General features: G+C 40.3%; 1 protein-coding gene across 6 annotated transcripts in view; it reads left to right on the top strand.

The window, feature by feature from the left end:
* The window catches only part of HMCN1 (hemicentin 1), a 397,788-nt gene that overhangs the window by 301,008 nt on the left and 79,477 nt on the right, over positions 1–17,303 (top strand). For all 6 annotated transcript variants that reach the window (XM_036015314.1, XM_028530624.2, XM_036015317.1 and 3 more), the window contains 11 exons: positions 443–637; positions 2,110–2,223; positions 6,756–6,943; positions 8,469–8,565; positions 12,131–12,292; positions 13,185–13,298; positions 13,408–13,610; positions 13,899–13,980; positions 14,090–14,221; positions 15,052–15,201; positions 17,077–17,236. In XM_036015314.1, the coding sequence (XP_035871207.1) occupies positions 443–637; positions 2,110–2,223; positions 6,756–6,943; positions 8,469–8,565; positions 12,131–12,292; positions 13,185–13,298; positions 13,408–13,610; positions 13,899–13,980; positions 14,090–14,221; positions 15,052–15,201; positions 17,077–17,236 (1,597 nt within the window). The remainder of the gene's footprint in view (positions 1–442; positions 638–2,109; positions 2,224–6,755; positions 6,944–8,468; positions 8,566–12,130; positions 12,293–13,184; positions 13,299–13,407; positions 13,611–13,898; positions 13,981–14,089; positions 14,222–15,051; positions 15,202–17,076; positions 17,237–17,303) is intronic.

The following is a 17,303-nucleotide window of genomic DNA, read 5'->3' as shown; positions in this document are numbered from 1 at the left end:
CTGCCTGTTACTGTCTCCTACTTTTCTGGCTAATGGCTAGAGTTGGTAGATAGATAAGCACTTGACAACATCTTCACATCGTCTGATATACATGCTTATTGTATATCATTTGGTGTGCTTCCTTTTGATATTTTTCCTTCTGATTTATTTTGCAAATGTATGCTGCACTTACAAATTAGGATCACATGATACAAACTGCTCTGTTACATTAGCTTTCCACCAATGTTATAACATGAAGACTTTTTTTAAAGGCATTTCTATGGAAGGATAAAGATCAAGTACAGAATTTAAAGTAGACTTGGAAGAGAATGATGATTTTAGGCTTCCTAAAATCATCATTCCCTTTCCGTATCACTCTCGTGAAAATACAGCCACGATCTTGGGTTAATAGATCGACACTGGCTTTCCTATTGGTCCAAACTCCCGTGTCTTTCCTCCCTAGTTCCTCCCAGTTTCCAGAAACTCTGGGAAATAGGAAACATGCTGGACACCGGCAGGAGCGGGGAGGCCAAGGACGTGATCATCAACAACCCCCTCTCTCTTCATTGTGAGACCAGCGCCGCTCCCCCTCCGACGCTGACGTGGTACAAAGACGGCCGGCCTCTGACCTCCAGCGACCGGGTGCTGATTTTGCCAGGTGGGGATTGCTCTGAAGAGGGGGAAAGCCTAAATCTCTGCCAAACGTGTTTTTTCTCGGTTATCAAAGCCACTGGAGTGATTTACTTTCTGGCCATGTGACTGAGCTGACACGGGCTGCCACACGTCACTGGTGTGCCTGGAGCTTCCAGCCGGGAGAGTCTAGGTTGGGAATTTGGCATAAGCGAGAACACACCTTAGTTAATTCTCATCAACTTAAGAAAGTTCTTTGGCTTCCCTGTACCTCCATTTTTCTAATAATATGATAAAATAACCACTTTGGTTTCTCTACATTAGTAATGATAAATTCTAAAATATATTTTCAAATAGTTATACTTCATTTATTAAATGCATTTATTACAAATCAATAGTAAAGATTATTAGTTTCAAATATTTTAGTTACTACATGGCTATGGATGGAAAAGGAGATGTTTAAATTGTTTCAGAATAATAATATTTTCAAGGCTTCCATTCACCTATAGCGAACATTCAACTAGGCTCGTCAAAATGGATCAATTGTATACTTAAGATTAGTGCGTTCTACTGTATGTAAATTCCATCTTAAATAAAAGAATGTCTTGAAAAACTGGAAACTGAATAAAAATGGCAACTAAATGTAATATGTGATCCTAAATTGGATCTGGCCTTGGGAACAAGTAGCTATAAAAGACAATATTATAATGATGATATTTGAATATGGAGTATGAATTCAACAGTACTTTTGTATTAATTTTGATCATCATACTATACTTACATAAGGGATTATCTTTGTTTTAAGAAATATAGAGCTATAGATATTTAGGGCTAAAACACAGCATGTCTCCCACTTTCAAATGGTTCAAAAAAGATTATGTGTGTACGTATATATAATCTGTAAAACAATATATATGACAGATTACATACATATACAACAAAGATAAAACTAACAGAGTAAAATATAAATAATAAATGTAAGTAAAAATGTTATACAATTATTGCAACTTTTCTCTATGTTTGAAATTATATCAGCATGAAAAATTAGCACACAGTTATTCTTTCAAGGCTGTATGTATAATGATGTGCCTTTGTACATACACCTTTATGCCTTTCACATCCTTGGCTATTATTTTTCTCACGCCCCTGCTTGCATGCGACAGTGTAAATGTCTTTATTTGTGTTCAAACTGTAAAACCAAGAAGTTACTACACAGTAACATTTCACATGGAACACGATGAGGGGCACAGAGCAACATTCTTCCTTCCTGTAGGAAAATCTACACAAGCTGTTCACTTCTCAGATCCGGCTCATACACTGGATCACTTTCCCATAATGCAGTGTTTATTACAAAAATGACATGCGAGAATAGAACTGAACCAGTGGAACCTTGAAAGAAAATGCCAGGAAGTCATTAGACCTGAAAAAAGTGTCCTCCTGTTTATGAGCAGTATTCACCCTGAGATACGCAGAAGTCAGCATCTGAGGATGTGCTTTCAGGTGGGAGGGTGCTGCAGATTCCCCGGGCGAAAGTGGAAGACGCTGGAAGGTACACGTGTGTGGCTGTGAATGAGGCTGGAGAGGATTCCCTGCAGTACGACGTCCGAGTACTCTGTGAGTTTGTCTTCTTGTTTTTATTATGCATCCTTTCAACACTTCTCACTCAAAAATATTTTGAGGAACTGATGTATACAAGATATCACATTAAGCATCTTAAAAACTATAAAAGGCAATCAGAAATTGATAGTTCTCCCAGTAGTTTATTATTTTATACAAATTGAGAGTAAATTATTTAGGACTCCTGAAGTATCAAATAAACTGGCTTAAAGAGAGAGAGAGACAGACAGACAGACAGACAGAGAGAGACAGAGAGAAAATTCATTGTCTCGTGAACCTGAAAAGTCCTGGGGTAGAACTGGTTGCAGGCTGACTTCCTTGGCTCAAAAGAGTTTACCAAAAAAAAAAAAAAGAGTTTACCAGACTTGACTTATCTCTTGGCTTTGTTTCCCTCTATTAGTGTCACTCTAAGGTGGGGGACCCCTTTGCCTGGCAAGTTGGCCCCCTGAAACTCTAGTCTTACAACTTCCTAGCTTCATAGACAAATGGAAGTTTTCCTTTCCTAGTACTTACAACTGAAGTCCTAGAATTGAGTTTCCATGGCCTTCATTGGCCAAGCATGAATCACATACCTGTGCCTGAACCAATGTCAGAAGCCAACAAGCCAAAATGATACAGCCTAGTTCATGTGCCCACCCTTGGGCCGAGGTCCTTGTCATCTGAATGCACGGACTGAGAGTGGAAGAAGCATCGTGCCCTCGGGGAGAAGACAGGTGATGTTACCAGGAGCAGGGACACATAGCTGCATCCATGAGAAGAGGACAAGCTGGAGAGGTGGCGGAGGGCATGCACAGGAAGCAGTCGGTGTGAAAGATTTTATAGGGGAAGAGATGAAGGGAGAGGAAGTATTAGGCACTCGTCTCAGAATATAAGATGACACTGAAATTTTTATCCCGGTTGATGAAAAGGCTCACAAGATGAATAACGGTAGAAGATCTAGGGAAACAACCTGGTTTGGGAAGCAGGAGGTGAATTTTGTTTTGGACACGTTGAACTTGGCATGCTTCCGAAGTGCTTAGGTGGAATACGGAGTGGGCCTCTGGAGGCAGGGAACTCCAGCACCGGAGAGAGCGCTGAGCTGAGCTGAGTAGAGCTGAGAGTGATTCACAAACAGGTGATATGCAAAGCCATAAGATTTCCAACAAAAAGGGCTATGGAGGGAGTAGGAGAAGGTCAGAAGAAGGCTACTGTGAAATCATTTTTAAGCAGAGACAGTAAAAGAAAAACAGAGTTAGAGGAGATACAATCTAAGGGATTAATGAAAAGCAGTAAACGACCATGTCTTAGAACCCAAGGCATAGAAAAGGTTATCAAGAAGTGGATTTAGTATTGAATGCTAAAACAAGTTTAAAAAAATAAGAATGGGGGGGAAAAGGCCATTGGCTTTAAAACTAAGTACTCATTGGTGACATCCAAATAATCAGTTTAGATAGTGTGGTGTGATGCAGAGTCACAGAACAAATGGTTAAATATTAAACAAGTAATCAGAAAGAGGAGGAGGGAAAAATGTGGGATAAAGTTTTAGGATAAATAGCTTGCTTGCAAAAACTTGTTTAAGAGAGATTTGGAATTGCTTATGGACCAAAGAAAGTGACCAACATAAAGGGATGAATTGAAATTCCAAGTGTGTGTGTGTGTGTGTGTGTGTAGGAAGCAGGGATTGATTGAGCAAGGTCATAGAACAGATGAAAAATGCAATCAAGGAACCAAGAAGTTCAAGAAGACTTTCCTAGTAATGAATCAGCATTCATTGTAATAGAAGGAAAATGTATGGATGCATCTCAAATCTATTTAGTCCTTCCCTTCAGCATGAGGACCAGGGACACAGAGGTGCGGGTGGTATTGCACCTGTAGAAAACGGAAAATGTTAGTGTGCCACCAGGGTGGGCGGGGATAAGACAGACAGTCAGGCATTGCAGTGGGAGCTGGTGAGCACAGTCATAGATTTCTGCAGGCACCCTCAGTAACCTGGGGGCAAAGGTAGAAAAGATCGATGATGGGGCCTATGGGGGTTGAGAGAGTCTGTGGGGGCAAGCTCAGGGTAACAAGTGCACTTTGGGGAAGCACTGGAGGGTGAGAGAGCATAGAGCGTGCAGGGAGGCAGACCCTCTCGGAAACCCACTGGGAGATTGGGGCAGGGCCAGAGAACAAGTAGCTTAGAGGGAGGCAGGTAGACTGACTGTAAGGGAGGAGAAGCAGAAGGATTAGGGTGTTCAGTATGAGCAAAGAGCAGCTTACGAAGGCAGCCCAAAAAAAGATGCAAGAGAAAAAACATGAGTTCGAAATTTCTTATTTGAAAAACATCCATTGATTGCCCACGATGTGCCAGGCACTGTACTAGACACTGAGGCTGCAACAGTGGAAGCAGCAGGCATCGGTCCTTCATCAGGGAGCTTTCACAACCCGCCGAGGGAAGAGGTGTTACTGTTGAATCATGCAAGATATGGCTGTCCATGGCTGGCTGAAGTGGCGTAGCGATGAAGCTGATTAGGATGAGATGGATCATCGACATAGATTTACAATCTACAGGATAGTGACAAGAAAATAGAGAAGGGATGGAAAGACCTTTAAAATCATTGCTAACATCAAGAACCATGAAGGAGCATCCTAGACCCCGTGGCTTAATTTGACCTAAGTTTGGAATGAGTTCAGTTTAGGACAGGATCAGATCTGATACAGAAGGAAGAGTGTGGTTCGGGAAGGACTGGGATTCCATCGAATTGGGATGGAATTTAGGAATTGGGTAATCCACTGTGGAGGTCAGTGTGTTCAGGCTGTTGTTCTTCATTAGGAGGAAGTTGGGAAACGTGTTGGAGATGAATTTAGAGAGGTGGGAACAAAGCAAGAAAATGAGCAGGCCCTGAAACTCTGTCTCAGTTAGGGTGGTTTCACGATTTGCTGCTCACCCCCAGGCACCACTGAGAGCAATTCTGAGTGGTGTGCACCAGGACCTAGAGAGGCAGGTGGGGCAGAGAACGCTGGTGAAGATCTCTAAAGCTCAGACCTTGGCCTTAGATGGTACCTCTGGCACCTCCCAATGGTTCATCAGTTCCAGGCCAAAGTCGAGGAAAACATTGACTTTTGGTTGCTTTGAAGATTTCATGTGATCACTTTTCATGGTGTGGGGCTAGGGATAACAGCATTTAATCTGAAATTCAAGTTTGTTATTTACTAATCTGCAGTTCACATTATATATTGCATGTTACCTAAAGTATGACTAAGTCGCGTAACTTTGAATGTGAAAGTATGCATTTAAAGTAACACTGAAATTTCACCATGTGCCTGGCCGCACTGATCATTTTCTCTAGAGACTTTCAATATATTGTTTCGGAGGCCCAAATACCAGGAGACGGCATCTACATTAAACATACCATCTTTACTGATTGCTAAATATGTGGTACATTTTAAGAGAGTAAAACATAAAATAACTAAGCTTTCAAAACCAAACAAAAAGATTATTCACTGTGAAAATAAATTTCTGCATTCATAAGCCACCAACACAGGCCTTCCTAGTTTGCCTAATATTTCCATTTGTAAAACTTTTATGGGTAATGTGATTTTTCATAACTAACTAGTCTAACATCGAGTAGACGTGTAGTATTACGTCTAATACTGTAGACGTAATTCTACAGTATTATTATTTTTTAAGATTTTATTTATTTGTTTTTAGACATAGGGGAAAAGAAGGGGAAAGAGAGGGAGAGAAACATCAATGTGTGGTTGCCTTTCGCACGCTCCCCACTGGAGACCTGGCCTGCAAACCAGGCATATGCCCTGACTGGGAATCAAACTGGCGACCCTTTGGTTTGCAGTCCGTGCTCAGTCCACTGAGCTGCACCAGCCAGAGCTACAGTATTATTTTAAATGAGAACAGATATATATATAGGAAAATTTAGAGTGTGACTTCTCAGACTTTAGCATACATAAGGATTACCAGGAGAGTCTGTTAAAACACAAATTTCTTGGCCCCTCTTAGAGATGCTGATGGAGAAGCTAAGGTGGCCTTCCCAAAATTTGCATTCCTAACCAGGATCCCAGGTGATGCTGATATCCCTGAGGCCGAGGCTGGGGAAACACACATTGAGGAACCCAGACCTGCCTTGCAAATGAGACCCGATCTGCAGGTTTCAAGTACACTTTAAAGATGTAATTCATCTGTTTTGTCTAGATGACCAAATGGACTTTATGGATTCATGCAGATGTTTGAAACCCGGAGGGCACAATGGAAGGGGCTGAGAGAGAAAGCAAGATAAGATACACAGGGGAAGAAACAGGGGTGACCTAAATGGGAATGAAACTATAGGAGAGGTTACTCCAGGGTAGGTCAAGGCGGGGAAGAGAGTAAGCCCAAATTTACATAATTTTTATCACCCCTAATTTATTAGTGTAAACTGTTACTGGAGGATCATGGTTTTATTTTAAGTTTGCTCATCTATTATCCCTCAGTTTTTTAAATCATCAGAAAACTCGAATAATTTAGAAAAGGCCACATGTCCTGCTATTATCTCTTTGTTGCCATCACTTAATAGTGCCGCCAGTTATCAAGGGAGCAAAGAGCGACCTCCCCGAGGAGGTCACGGCGCTGGTGAGCAAGAGCGTGCTGATGGAGTGCCTGTCCAGCGGCAGCCCCGTCCCGCGGAGCTCCTGGCAAAGAGACGGGCAGCCCCAGCCTGAGGACGAGCGTCATAAGCTTCTATCTAATGGAAGGATTCTGCAGGTAAAAGTAAAAGATATGGCTTTAAAATAGCCGTGTGACCTCATATTTTCTAACTGTCTGTATGACTTTTAAAAATAATTTTATTATTTAGAAATATATTTGTAAACATAAGTAAACATAAAAAGGATTAAAATGAAATTCCTTTTGCTCATCTTATTCCCACTATGAGAAGTGATCATTATTAGCAGTTTTGTGTGAATTCTTCTAGAAATTATCTGTACATTCAATACACATGCACCCCAAGTTTAATACAGCATGTCCTTTGTGATGAAAACCACATATGAGCACATAACTACAATCCTTCCCACTGCTTGGTTCAGATGGTAGGATTCTAGGTGGATTGAAATTCCCTGTAGATTAAAATTTACTCTTTATTGGCAAAGAATGGATAATAATATAATAATAATAGACACCACATTAATTCCCCGAATTGCTGTTCACTAATGGGCATGCCTATATTTTTCTTGTAAGTGTCCTAAAAGAAAGGCACTTACAGAAATAACACCGATTCTTTTGTTAGATTACAACTTATTAGTTAAATAACTTCTTGAACATATAAATGATGTTCTGTAGGCTTAAGAACCTAACTATCAGTGTTTCTAACACAGAGCATATGCCATGGAGTTCATTTTTTAAAAAAGTAACAATGAGCCAGGTTCACTGCCTGTAAATAATTTCAAATTCTCAAAGAATCTTCTAAACATCCTGACTGTTTCTATTTGGTGATTATAAACCTTTACCAAAATACTTAAATGTTTCTGTATCTAGGGCCAAAGGATATAGAGATGGATACAACTTTCTGCTTAATAGAATAGACTATACCTGCTCCTTTAGCTAACTATTGCTGTGCAAAACAAACCACTCCCAAACAATGTCTTAAAACAGTAAGTGTTTGCCTAGCTCACAAGGGTCCTGGCTGGCTCGGGGCTTCTTCGGGTCCCAGCCAGGCTTGCCCAGCTGTCTGCGTGCCGTGGGCAGGACGAGTGGGCTGCTGATCCTGGCTGCGCTTGAGCACACACCCGGGGCCTCAGTTGTTAAAATAATCCCACACCCTGGGGCAGATCAGTCCTGGCTTTCTTACATGGTGGTGGTGGGGTTCCAACGGAGTGAAAAAAAGGGACAGGGCCTTTTCAGACCTAGGTTTGGAACAGCACACCGTCATTTCCGCCACATTCCATGCATCGAGGCCAGACACCAATCCCACGTCTTCACGTCGTGATGGGAGCAGCTTCCAAGTCACATTGCCAGGGGTCTAGTGGAGAAGTGGGAGAATCATTTGGGGTACTTTTGTAGTCGGTACACAAGGATGTATAAAGTAGATCAGCCTTTTCTGATTGGAAATCTTTATAAATAAGCATTTACTTGATTGGCCTGATAATAAAAGCCAGCAGCACTGCTATTCTGTATAATTTTTTTTATGTTCATCTCGTGTTCACCAGAAAGAATATGTATTATTTATTCTCAAAATTATGATAAGTGGCTTCATGAAGAAAATTCAGTTGGAATTTTTATGCTTTTCCCTCAGATTCTCAATGCTCAGATAACAGATATCGGCAGGTATGTGTGCATTGCCGAGAACACAGCCGGGAGTGCCAAAAAGTATTTTAACCTCAATGTTCACGGTAAGAGCTCAGTTCCAAAAACATCTGTTAGAGCATGCTTGTTTTAGATTATGTAGGCTTTTCTGGTATTTTTTTTAACTCGAAACAATGTGTGGGACCTGCTTTCATACCGTCCCCTCCCTCTCTCCCCAACACAGCTACTAGGATTTATAGCGTACAACGTGCAAATCTAGGGGGCCTGGTTTTACATTATTTCAGTCCCCTGGGAGAAAGTAGTGATTCCTACATATTTGAAAGTAAAAAAAAAAAAAACACCAAAATTTGAAATCCCAAAGATCACACGTTTTTAGGAAGTTAGAACTAAATATAGATCTTTTACTCATAAAAATGTATTTGCTAGTCCTGATTGAAACCAGTTTCTGTCATCAAATGCAGAATTCATGTGGAGCTACAACTTCTAGTACCTCATATACTCCGGAAGAGAAGACGTCTCTCCGAGGAGTAAAATAATTCCAAAAACCACCAGCATACCTAATTCATTCATCACACTTTTAAGCTTTCAGGATACGCTAGTTGCTCCATAAATACTATCCTTTCCCCTGCAAAAGCAATCGTCTTCCACAAAAGAGTAGTTTTGCTTTCGTGGCATGCAGCTGCTTTCAGAAATTAAATTAGAAATGGTGAACAATCATCATAAAAAGTTTCCTTTCCACGGGTGATACACATATAAAATTCTAGCTCGTTTTGGAAACAGCTGAAATTCGAAATTTCCTAAGAAATTTCTCCCCTGACAGGACTTCGATAGAGCATCATACATACTCATAGACACTATTTTCTGGGGTGTGTGGGGGATACTGATGCCTAACAGTGTTCGGTGTTTGTGTAACAGATATTTGAAACACCTTCATCTTTGAATGCCCACTATTTAGCACGGTGAGTGGCACACAGTAGGTGCTTCCTAAGTATTTTCAAGCTTCTTCTAAAGAATAAATCTGACCAAAGAGAAACACATGTGTTATGAATTCCCCAGAAGAACGAACGGATTACACAAACATAACCATTGTGAAATCACACATTTTCATCTGTAAAGACCAATAGAATAAATGTTAAAAAATAAAAGTGTTCATTATTTCTTCTGATGTGCCATGGCAGAATTCATTTTTCTTCCGCTGTGTGACCAGAGCATCTTATAAACACCCACTCCCCCAATTAAAGTGGTTACCTGTGTTACTCGGGTTATCTCTGCATGTCCACATCCTCGCCTCTAACCCACGACTTGATTATGAATGAGGGCTGTAGGCCAATGGTCATTTCTTAGGGGTGTCGGTCTCCCTAAACTTAGAATGGCGGGATAGTTGTGATAGTTGGCAAGTACCTATTTGTCGTTCCTTTCTTACATTATGTTTGCATCGGCGGCCTCCTCTTCAAATGCAGCACCAGAAGCACCTGAAGGGGGAGAACTGCATGACTCGAGAGGCGGCAGCCGCTAGTGTTTACCACTCGGGACGGGGAGTTCAGGAGGGCATTTCCGCTCTCACCAGTCGCGAATCCACGCTTAAATACTGGAAAATCCATTTGGGGGAGGAATCATTTAAATTATTTTCACTCCAAACCATGCCATTTGTTACCTCCCACTCCTACACTGCTGGCTTCCTTTGGTCTCTAACCTGCAAAGGGACAGCCTGTCAGTTCACAACCCTGTGTCTTCGCTCTGTTCACACCCAATGTAACTTCCACGGGGCGGCATCTGAGTCATTTCTCATGGCCCGTGTCTCTCAGTGCCCGTGGGCATACAGCTCAGCCCTGCACATAACAGGACAACATACTGGCTGCCCGATACCTTCCAGCTGCTCGGCCAAGTGTTCTGTGTGTATTATTTCACTGAATTATCTCAGTAACCCCAGCTGGTTGGTACCATTTTATACCTCCTTTAAAGATGGAAAAGCTGAGGCTCAGTGAGATTAAGTAACATATGTAGTTAGCTTGCAAATGCATGACCTGGATTCTAACTAGGACGGTCTGATTCCAGAGATGTTACACTGAGCTGCTTTCCTGTATTACCTCTCACGAAATTCCACATCTGCACTACACCTGCACCAACCGGGACTGGAGGGACTCTTAGAATCAGGAACATGGATTCATTATAAATTCATAGGCACCAACTTGAACTGGAAACTCCGTGCTGCCTGGGGGTTCTCTCCCGTGTTTTTACTCCAAAATATTACATGGAAACTTCAAGAAATAAAGAGTTCACATGTTTTAGATTACACTCCATTCTGAGTGAGCAGCTTGATGAAATCTTGTGCCAGTCTCGGGCCGTCTCCCTGCTCTGTCCTGCCCAGGATGCTGATCATCCCTTTGTCCAGTGCAGCCACCCCATGGATGCTACCGCTCTTTAGTCACTCAGTAGTTGTCTCAGTTATTAGACCAAGTGCCACATTTTCAGTGCTTGTGTTCAAGTAACTGAGTTTCCTTACTCATGTCCGCAATGCGCAAGAGTGATGCTGGCAATTGAGACATGCCAAAGAGAAGCCTGAAGTGGCTCCTTTAACTGAAAAGGTTTTAAAAATAGTGTATGTATCGGGTTCAATATTATCCTGGATTTCGGGCATCCACTGGGAGTATGGGAATGTATCCCCTGCGGATAAGAGGGACAACTGTACTTTGTGCCTTCTTTCCGGAAGACACGCCCAGTTCCTGTCTTCCACGTGGCTTATTCCTGGTCATATTTCACGAATCTCCTCAAATGTCACTTCCTTCTCCTGATCCCCAAACTAGGTTCATTCCCTGCTGTCACCCTACACTACTGATTGACACTCCTCACACTTGTAATTACTAAGCAGCATAGAGCGGGCTAAGAGTAGGGGTTCTATACAGTTCTACAGCCAGACTGCATGGCTTCCAAACCAGTAACTCGTTGTGAAATCTCGGGAGAGATGCTAACCTCTCTATGTCTCCCTCATCTGTAGCATGAGGATGAGAGCTGTATCTAGCTCATAAGGTTGTATGAGAACTCAATGTATTATTAATCTTATTCTTTTTTACTCCACTTTGCTTTTTATTGGGGGGAGGGTTGAACACACCATAGTATTGTTTATTCCTTATTTTCTGTTTGTTTTGAATAAACCGTAGGATTATCTCTTAAATTTCCTGCTCATCTTGAAAGCCATTGATTCACATTGTTGAATTTACCTGTGTAATATATTGATAGATACCCTCTAAAATTAAACTTATACTCTATAAATGCTATGTGCAGGAAAATAAAAATTTTAAATAAGGATATAATATTTTTTAAAGAATATTCAAACTTGAAAAGCATCATTAGGTCTTTCTTTGTACATTGACAAACCCATCTTAGGAGTTGCCATCTACATTTTCCAATAAAATGCAGAATAATTCTGTCTTTGAACATGCCGGCACTCTTTTTCATTTGGGGGAAACAAGACGGAGGGACTTAGGTTTGAGAAGGGCATTCGTGAATTCTAAGAGGGAAGACAGCTAGGTAATTAACAGTGTCATCAACACAGTGCTTTGGCGGAGCGTAGTGGTTGGGCTTCTCATAATCAAGTGGAATGTGTATTACTGGTAGTATCAGATTTCACCTTGAACACATTTACTCTTACAGTTCCTCCAAGTGTCATTGGTCCTAACCCTGAAAATCTCACGGTCGTGGCGAACAACTTCATCTCCTTGAGCTGTGAGGTCTCTGGTTTTCCACCTCCCGATCTCAGCTGGCTCAAGAACGAGCAGCCTATCAAGCCAAACGCAAACGCTCTCATCGTGCCTGGTAAGGAACTCAGTGCTCTTATAAGGTGGGCAAAATGTTCTCATTTTCCTTTATTTTAAATACACATGGCCTTTCAGCTTCCAAACTTTGCTCCATTTATTTGTTCACATTAATTGCCTCTCTTTCCCTCTTTGGGGCTGTTAGGATGAGATCGTGTAGACTTTTATGATTTTAGTGAGAATCTACAGTAACAGAGTCCACTTCAAGAAATTATGAAATTTAGTAACAGAACGGCTTGGTAATTCCATGTGGGTGATAGGCTAGTAAATAGTGCCTTCATTGGATACATTCACTGGCTGTTTTTAATCAATTCTAAAGCTTCTAGATGATAGATAAATAGCTAGACAGGCAGACAGACACTTCTGCACTGTGGGAAATACTTGTTAACATACTTGACTATAGCACAATTACTGTTCGTTCACTAGAACCTACATCAAACAGTTCTACCCATGTTTGCTTAATGGAGAGAAAAATTATGAACTTCACTTTTTTTAATTTTTTAAAGATTTTATTTATTTATTTTTAGAGAGGGAAGAGAAGGAGAAAGAGAGAGAGAGAGAGAAACATCAGTGTGCGGTTGTTGGGGGTCATGGCCTGCAACCCAGGCATGTACCCTGACTGGGAATTGAACCGTGACACTTTGGTTCACAGCCCGTGCTCAGTCCACTGAGCTACACCAGCCAGATTCAATTTCACTTTTTATAAAGAAGTACAATCAATCATAAAGGAAGGATCAAAGAAAAGTGATTCAGTTCTTCCATCTTAAATATGAATTGCTTCTAAATAAATTTTACTGTAACAGAGCATACTATCATTTATCTTATTGATAAAAATATGAGTTATGAGAACCACCTGTATGCCACTCTTCAACTTCCACCACATTTGCCCACAGGTGGTCGAACTCTGCAGATCATCCGGGCCAAGGAATCCGATGGTGGTCAGTACACTTGCATAGCTATCAACCAGGCTGGTGAAAGCAAGAAAAAGGTCTCCCTGACTGTTTATGGTTTGTTTTCACTCTCAGAAAATTCTTTCATTTTTAAACTGGTATTAAATCTTTTCTGTCTGCACACCTTAATAAAAAAAAACCTCCTGTTCTTGTTTTTTTCCCTCAGTGCCCCCAAGCATTAAAGATCATGGCAGTGAATCCCTGTCTGTAGTTAACGTAAGAGAGGGAGCCTCAGTGTCGCTGGAGTGCGAGTCCAACGCCGTCCCACCGCCAGTCGTCACCTGGTACAAGAATGGGCGGATGATAACCGAATCTCCTCACGTGGCGGTTTTGGCTGATGGACAGATGCTGCATATCAAGAAAGCTGAGGTGCATCTTTTATCCCTGTCTCCTCGTCATGACTTTTGGTGGGATCGTGGAAGAGGGAATTGGCAAGTGCCTATTCCCATTACTACAGTAAAAAATGATGTTTATTATGATAACATCGTCAATGCCATTGACCGTAGTTATATATAAAAAAAAAGCAGGATGACAGGAAGCAATTAGAACTGGGGCGTTTGAGCGTCAAGATGACTGATGATTTAATCTACACTGGAACAGTGTGATTGGTCATCTATAACTTAATGGAGCACATACAATAGTATCTTTTTCTTTTAGGTGTCTGACACAGGCCAGTATGTATGTAGAGCTATAAATGTAGCAGGACGGGATGATAAAAATTTCCACCTCAATGTATATGGTGAGCATCTGCCTCTAATACAACTCTTTTTCCCCCAGATATGCCAATGAAAGACAGTGTCCTGAGTTAGCTTAATGAGGACACATGACTTTATTCTGTCTTTTTACAGTGCCACCCAGTATCGAAGGACCTGGAATGGAAGTGGTTGTTGAGACAATCAGCAATCCTGTGACCTTAACATGTGATGCCACTGGAATCCCACCTCCCACTATAGTATGGCTGAAGAACCACAAGCCCATAGGTAATACAGCTCTGCATTTTTTTGTGGTTTTCTTTGGCTCTGAATGCACTAGCTTTATAAACCAGCACATTTTCATATTGTTCTCATAGCTGTGCTTTTAGTTCATAAAGCTTACTCTCCTGAAATATAAACTTACAAAATAGGCTCATAAAATTATTTATTTATTTTTTTTGCCCTGCCTGGTGTTACTCAATGAATTGAGTGCCAGCCTGCAAACCAAAGAGTCGCTGGTTCGATTTCCAGTCAGGGCACATGCCTGGGTTCCAGGCCAGGTCCCCCGTAGGGGGCGTGCAAGAGGCAACTACACAATGATGTTTCCCTCTCTTCCTCTCTCCTTTCCCCTCTTTCTAAAAGTAAATAAAACCTTTTAAAAAATTATTTATTTTATAAGGAGATCTTTCTCTTAGCGTTTTTTCAAAAAGGCTCTCATTTAAAATAAAACCACAAAAGAAGAGCTTTTCAAAACTTATTTTTCAATCACAGTTGACACAATACTATATTAGTTTCAGCTGTGAAACTAATACATACTGATTAGACATTTATATACCTTGCGAAATTATCACCCTAACAAGCCTGGTACCCATCTGACATCGTGCATAGTTATTACATTATTACTAACTACATGTCCTAGGCTGTATTTTACATCTCTGTGACTATTTTTATAACTGACAATTTATATTTCTTAATCACTTTTACCTTTTTAACCCATCCCCAGTACCCCTCCTATTAAGAAATCTATCACAAGAAGCAAGACATTTTTATGTTGAATTGTAGAGATGTTAAAAATAAAAGCTTTCTTACGTTTTGTTTTGCTCTTTTTCCACCCCTAGAAAATTCTGACTCACTTGAAGTTCATATTTTATCTGGAGGTAGCAAACTCCAAATTGCCCGGTCTCAGCGTTCAGATAGTGGCAACTATACATGCATTGCATCAAATATGGAAGGAAAAGCACAGAAAACTTACATTCTTTCAATTCAAGGTATATGATTTATCTTCCGCATCTTCAGTTATACTTTCAATAGTACAAAATAAGTCTACGGTTAAAGAGATCGTTAGATCATTTGAAATTGATTCAAAAATGTCTTTAGATCAATGAAAAATATTATCAATCCTCTGTCTTGTCTTTATCAGTGGACTGTATTTTCATGGAAATCAGCATAAGTGTGGAAAAATAGTAGAAATTTAATAATCCTTATTTTTTTCATGTTTAGCAAAATTCTTGCTGAGTTATGCTTTATTTAAAACTGGCATAATTTCTTTTCAGGTGAAGCACATCGGTCTATTCATATATAAATATATAAGTAATATTTATTTCATGAAGAGACTGCGTTATGTTCTAACTACAGTTAGGGGATTGGGTAAACTTCAAGCAATCATGAATCTTTTGCTATTTTGGAGTGAGAATAAAAAGTGCTAATTCATCCAACAAATATTTACTTAATCTTATACGTTCCAGCATAGTATTGAGCCCTGCAAGGGGAACTTGTATCCTTTTGATTTTCAGTAAACCTCTAATTAGTACTTTTGTCTCAATAGTTCATTGAAATGGAAGTCTAACTTGAAACTAAATCAAAATGCTTACTTTTTCCAATGTTGAGTTATTTTCAAAATACTGATTCATAAATCATAAATGTGCGTTAGTATTGATCTGTTATGTGCTCTGCTAACAAAAAAAATGAAATCAAAGAAGTAAAATAAATGTATGGCCATCAGTGATTTCCTGGATTACTTTGAGATTTCAGAAACTGAATGGGAAAAACAGCTACTCAGGGAGTCACTGTTAGAAATTGCATGTTTCATTATGCTCAATGCATTAGTAGGAACAGCTGTTAATCAGGGGGGTATGCGGTATGACCAAACATCTTACCAGACTTTTTATGTATGTTACCATGTCCTAAGACTAGAAATAATATATACACATAGAGCCTAGCGGAGTACTTGTCATATACACTCATTAAAGGATACTTCTTACTAACATCCTTGTTGATTTGACTTCTGTAACACTCTCAATTCTGTAAACTGGGTATAATCATTCTCATCTTCTCGGTGACTAAAATGAGATTGGGAGGGAGCATGCAGTGGAGTGCTAATAAAGGTTGAACAATTGACTCTCCAGGTAAATGGGCAGTGGTGTGCAGCCAGTGGGTTGCCAGTGTCCATGGGGCAAACATCCCCGCCATGGGTCATTTCACGCCACCAACATGATGTCACCATGTCACGGAGTAGGGAGGGCGTGCAAAATGGGCTCTCGGGAACTGATGTGAGCTGTTCCAGCAGACCACTGTAATTGCCAGAAGAGAAGTTCAAATCTGTTTTTGTTCAATACCATTGTCAATATTTTGATTATACATTATTTCTCAGTCAAACCATTAAAGTGAAAACCAAACATGGCTAGAAAAAGAGAACAGAAACTCTTGGATCTTTAATAAGCCTACCTTTTGTTCAGATTAAATAACGTTTAAGTTGCATTATGGAGAAAGAACCCAAGTAGACACTTTTCTCAGACCTTATGCCAAGAGTTTACAAAGAAGATTCTCCTGAATTGTACTAATTCTAAACTGTCTATTAAGTATTTAACCTACGAGTGATTCTATTTATCCAGGAAGTATGTCCAAGAGGTAGACTTGTCACCAGTCCCTACGACTAAATAATTCTTTCAAATTACAAAGATAAAGCGATTGCTTTAGCTATTCCTAATTTAAAAATACTTTATGAGGATAATAATAGTTTTATCTTGAACCACAATCTAGGAAAGGATATGAAATTAAAATGGTATGTTGTTCTGTTATTCTGTTGTACACATTAGAATTTATATCATTGTGCCTTGTTAATGGACATTGTTATTTCTCCAAAGTTCCTCCAAGTGTTGTTGGTGCTGAAATTCCAAGTGAAGTCAGTGTCCTCCTAGGGGAAAACGTTGAGCTGGTCTGCAGTGCAAATGGCATTCCCACCCCAGTCATTCACTGGCTTAGAGATGGAAGCCCCATCCCTAGCAGTGAATCAGAAAGAATCCGGTATGTTTAAGAAGAATCTTTGCATCATTAATTTTAAGGTCTTGCACAATGCTTTATGCTTCATGTT

The sequence above is a fragment of the Phyllostomus discolor genome, chromosome 14 (assembly GCF_004126475.2).
Source record: "Phyllostomus discolor isolate MPI-MPIP mPhyDis1 chromosome 14, mPhyDis1.pri.v3, whole genome shotgun sequence".
Lineage (NCBI taxonomy): Eukaryota > Metazoa > Chordata > Mammalia > Chiroptera > Phyllostomidae > Phyllostomus > Phyllostomus discolor.
This window is presented reverse-complemented; position numbering and strand designations above follow the sequence as displayed.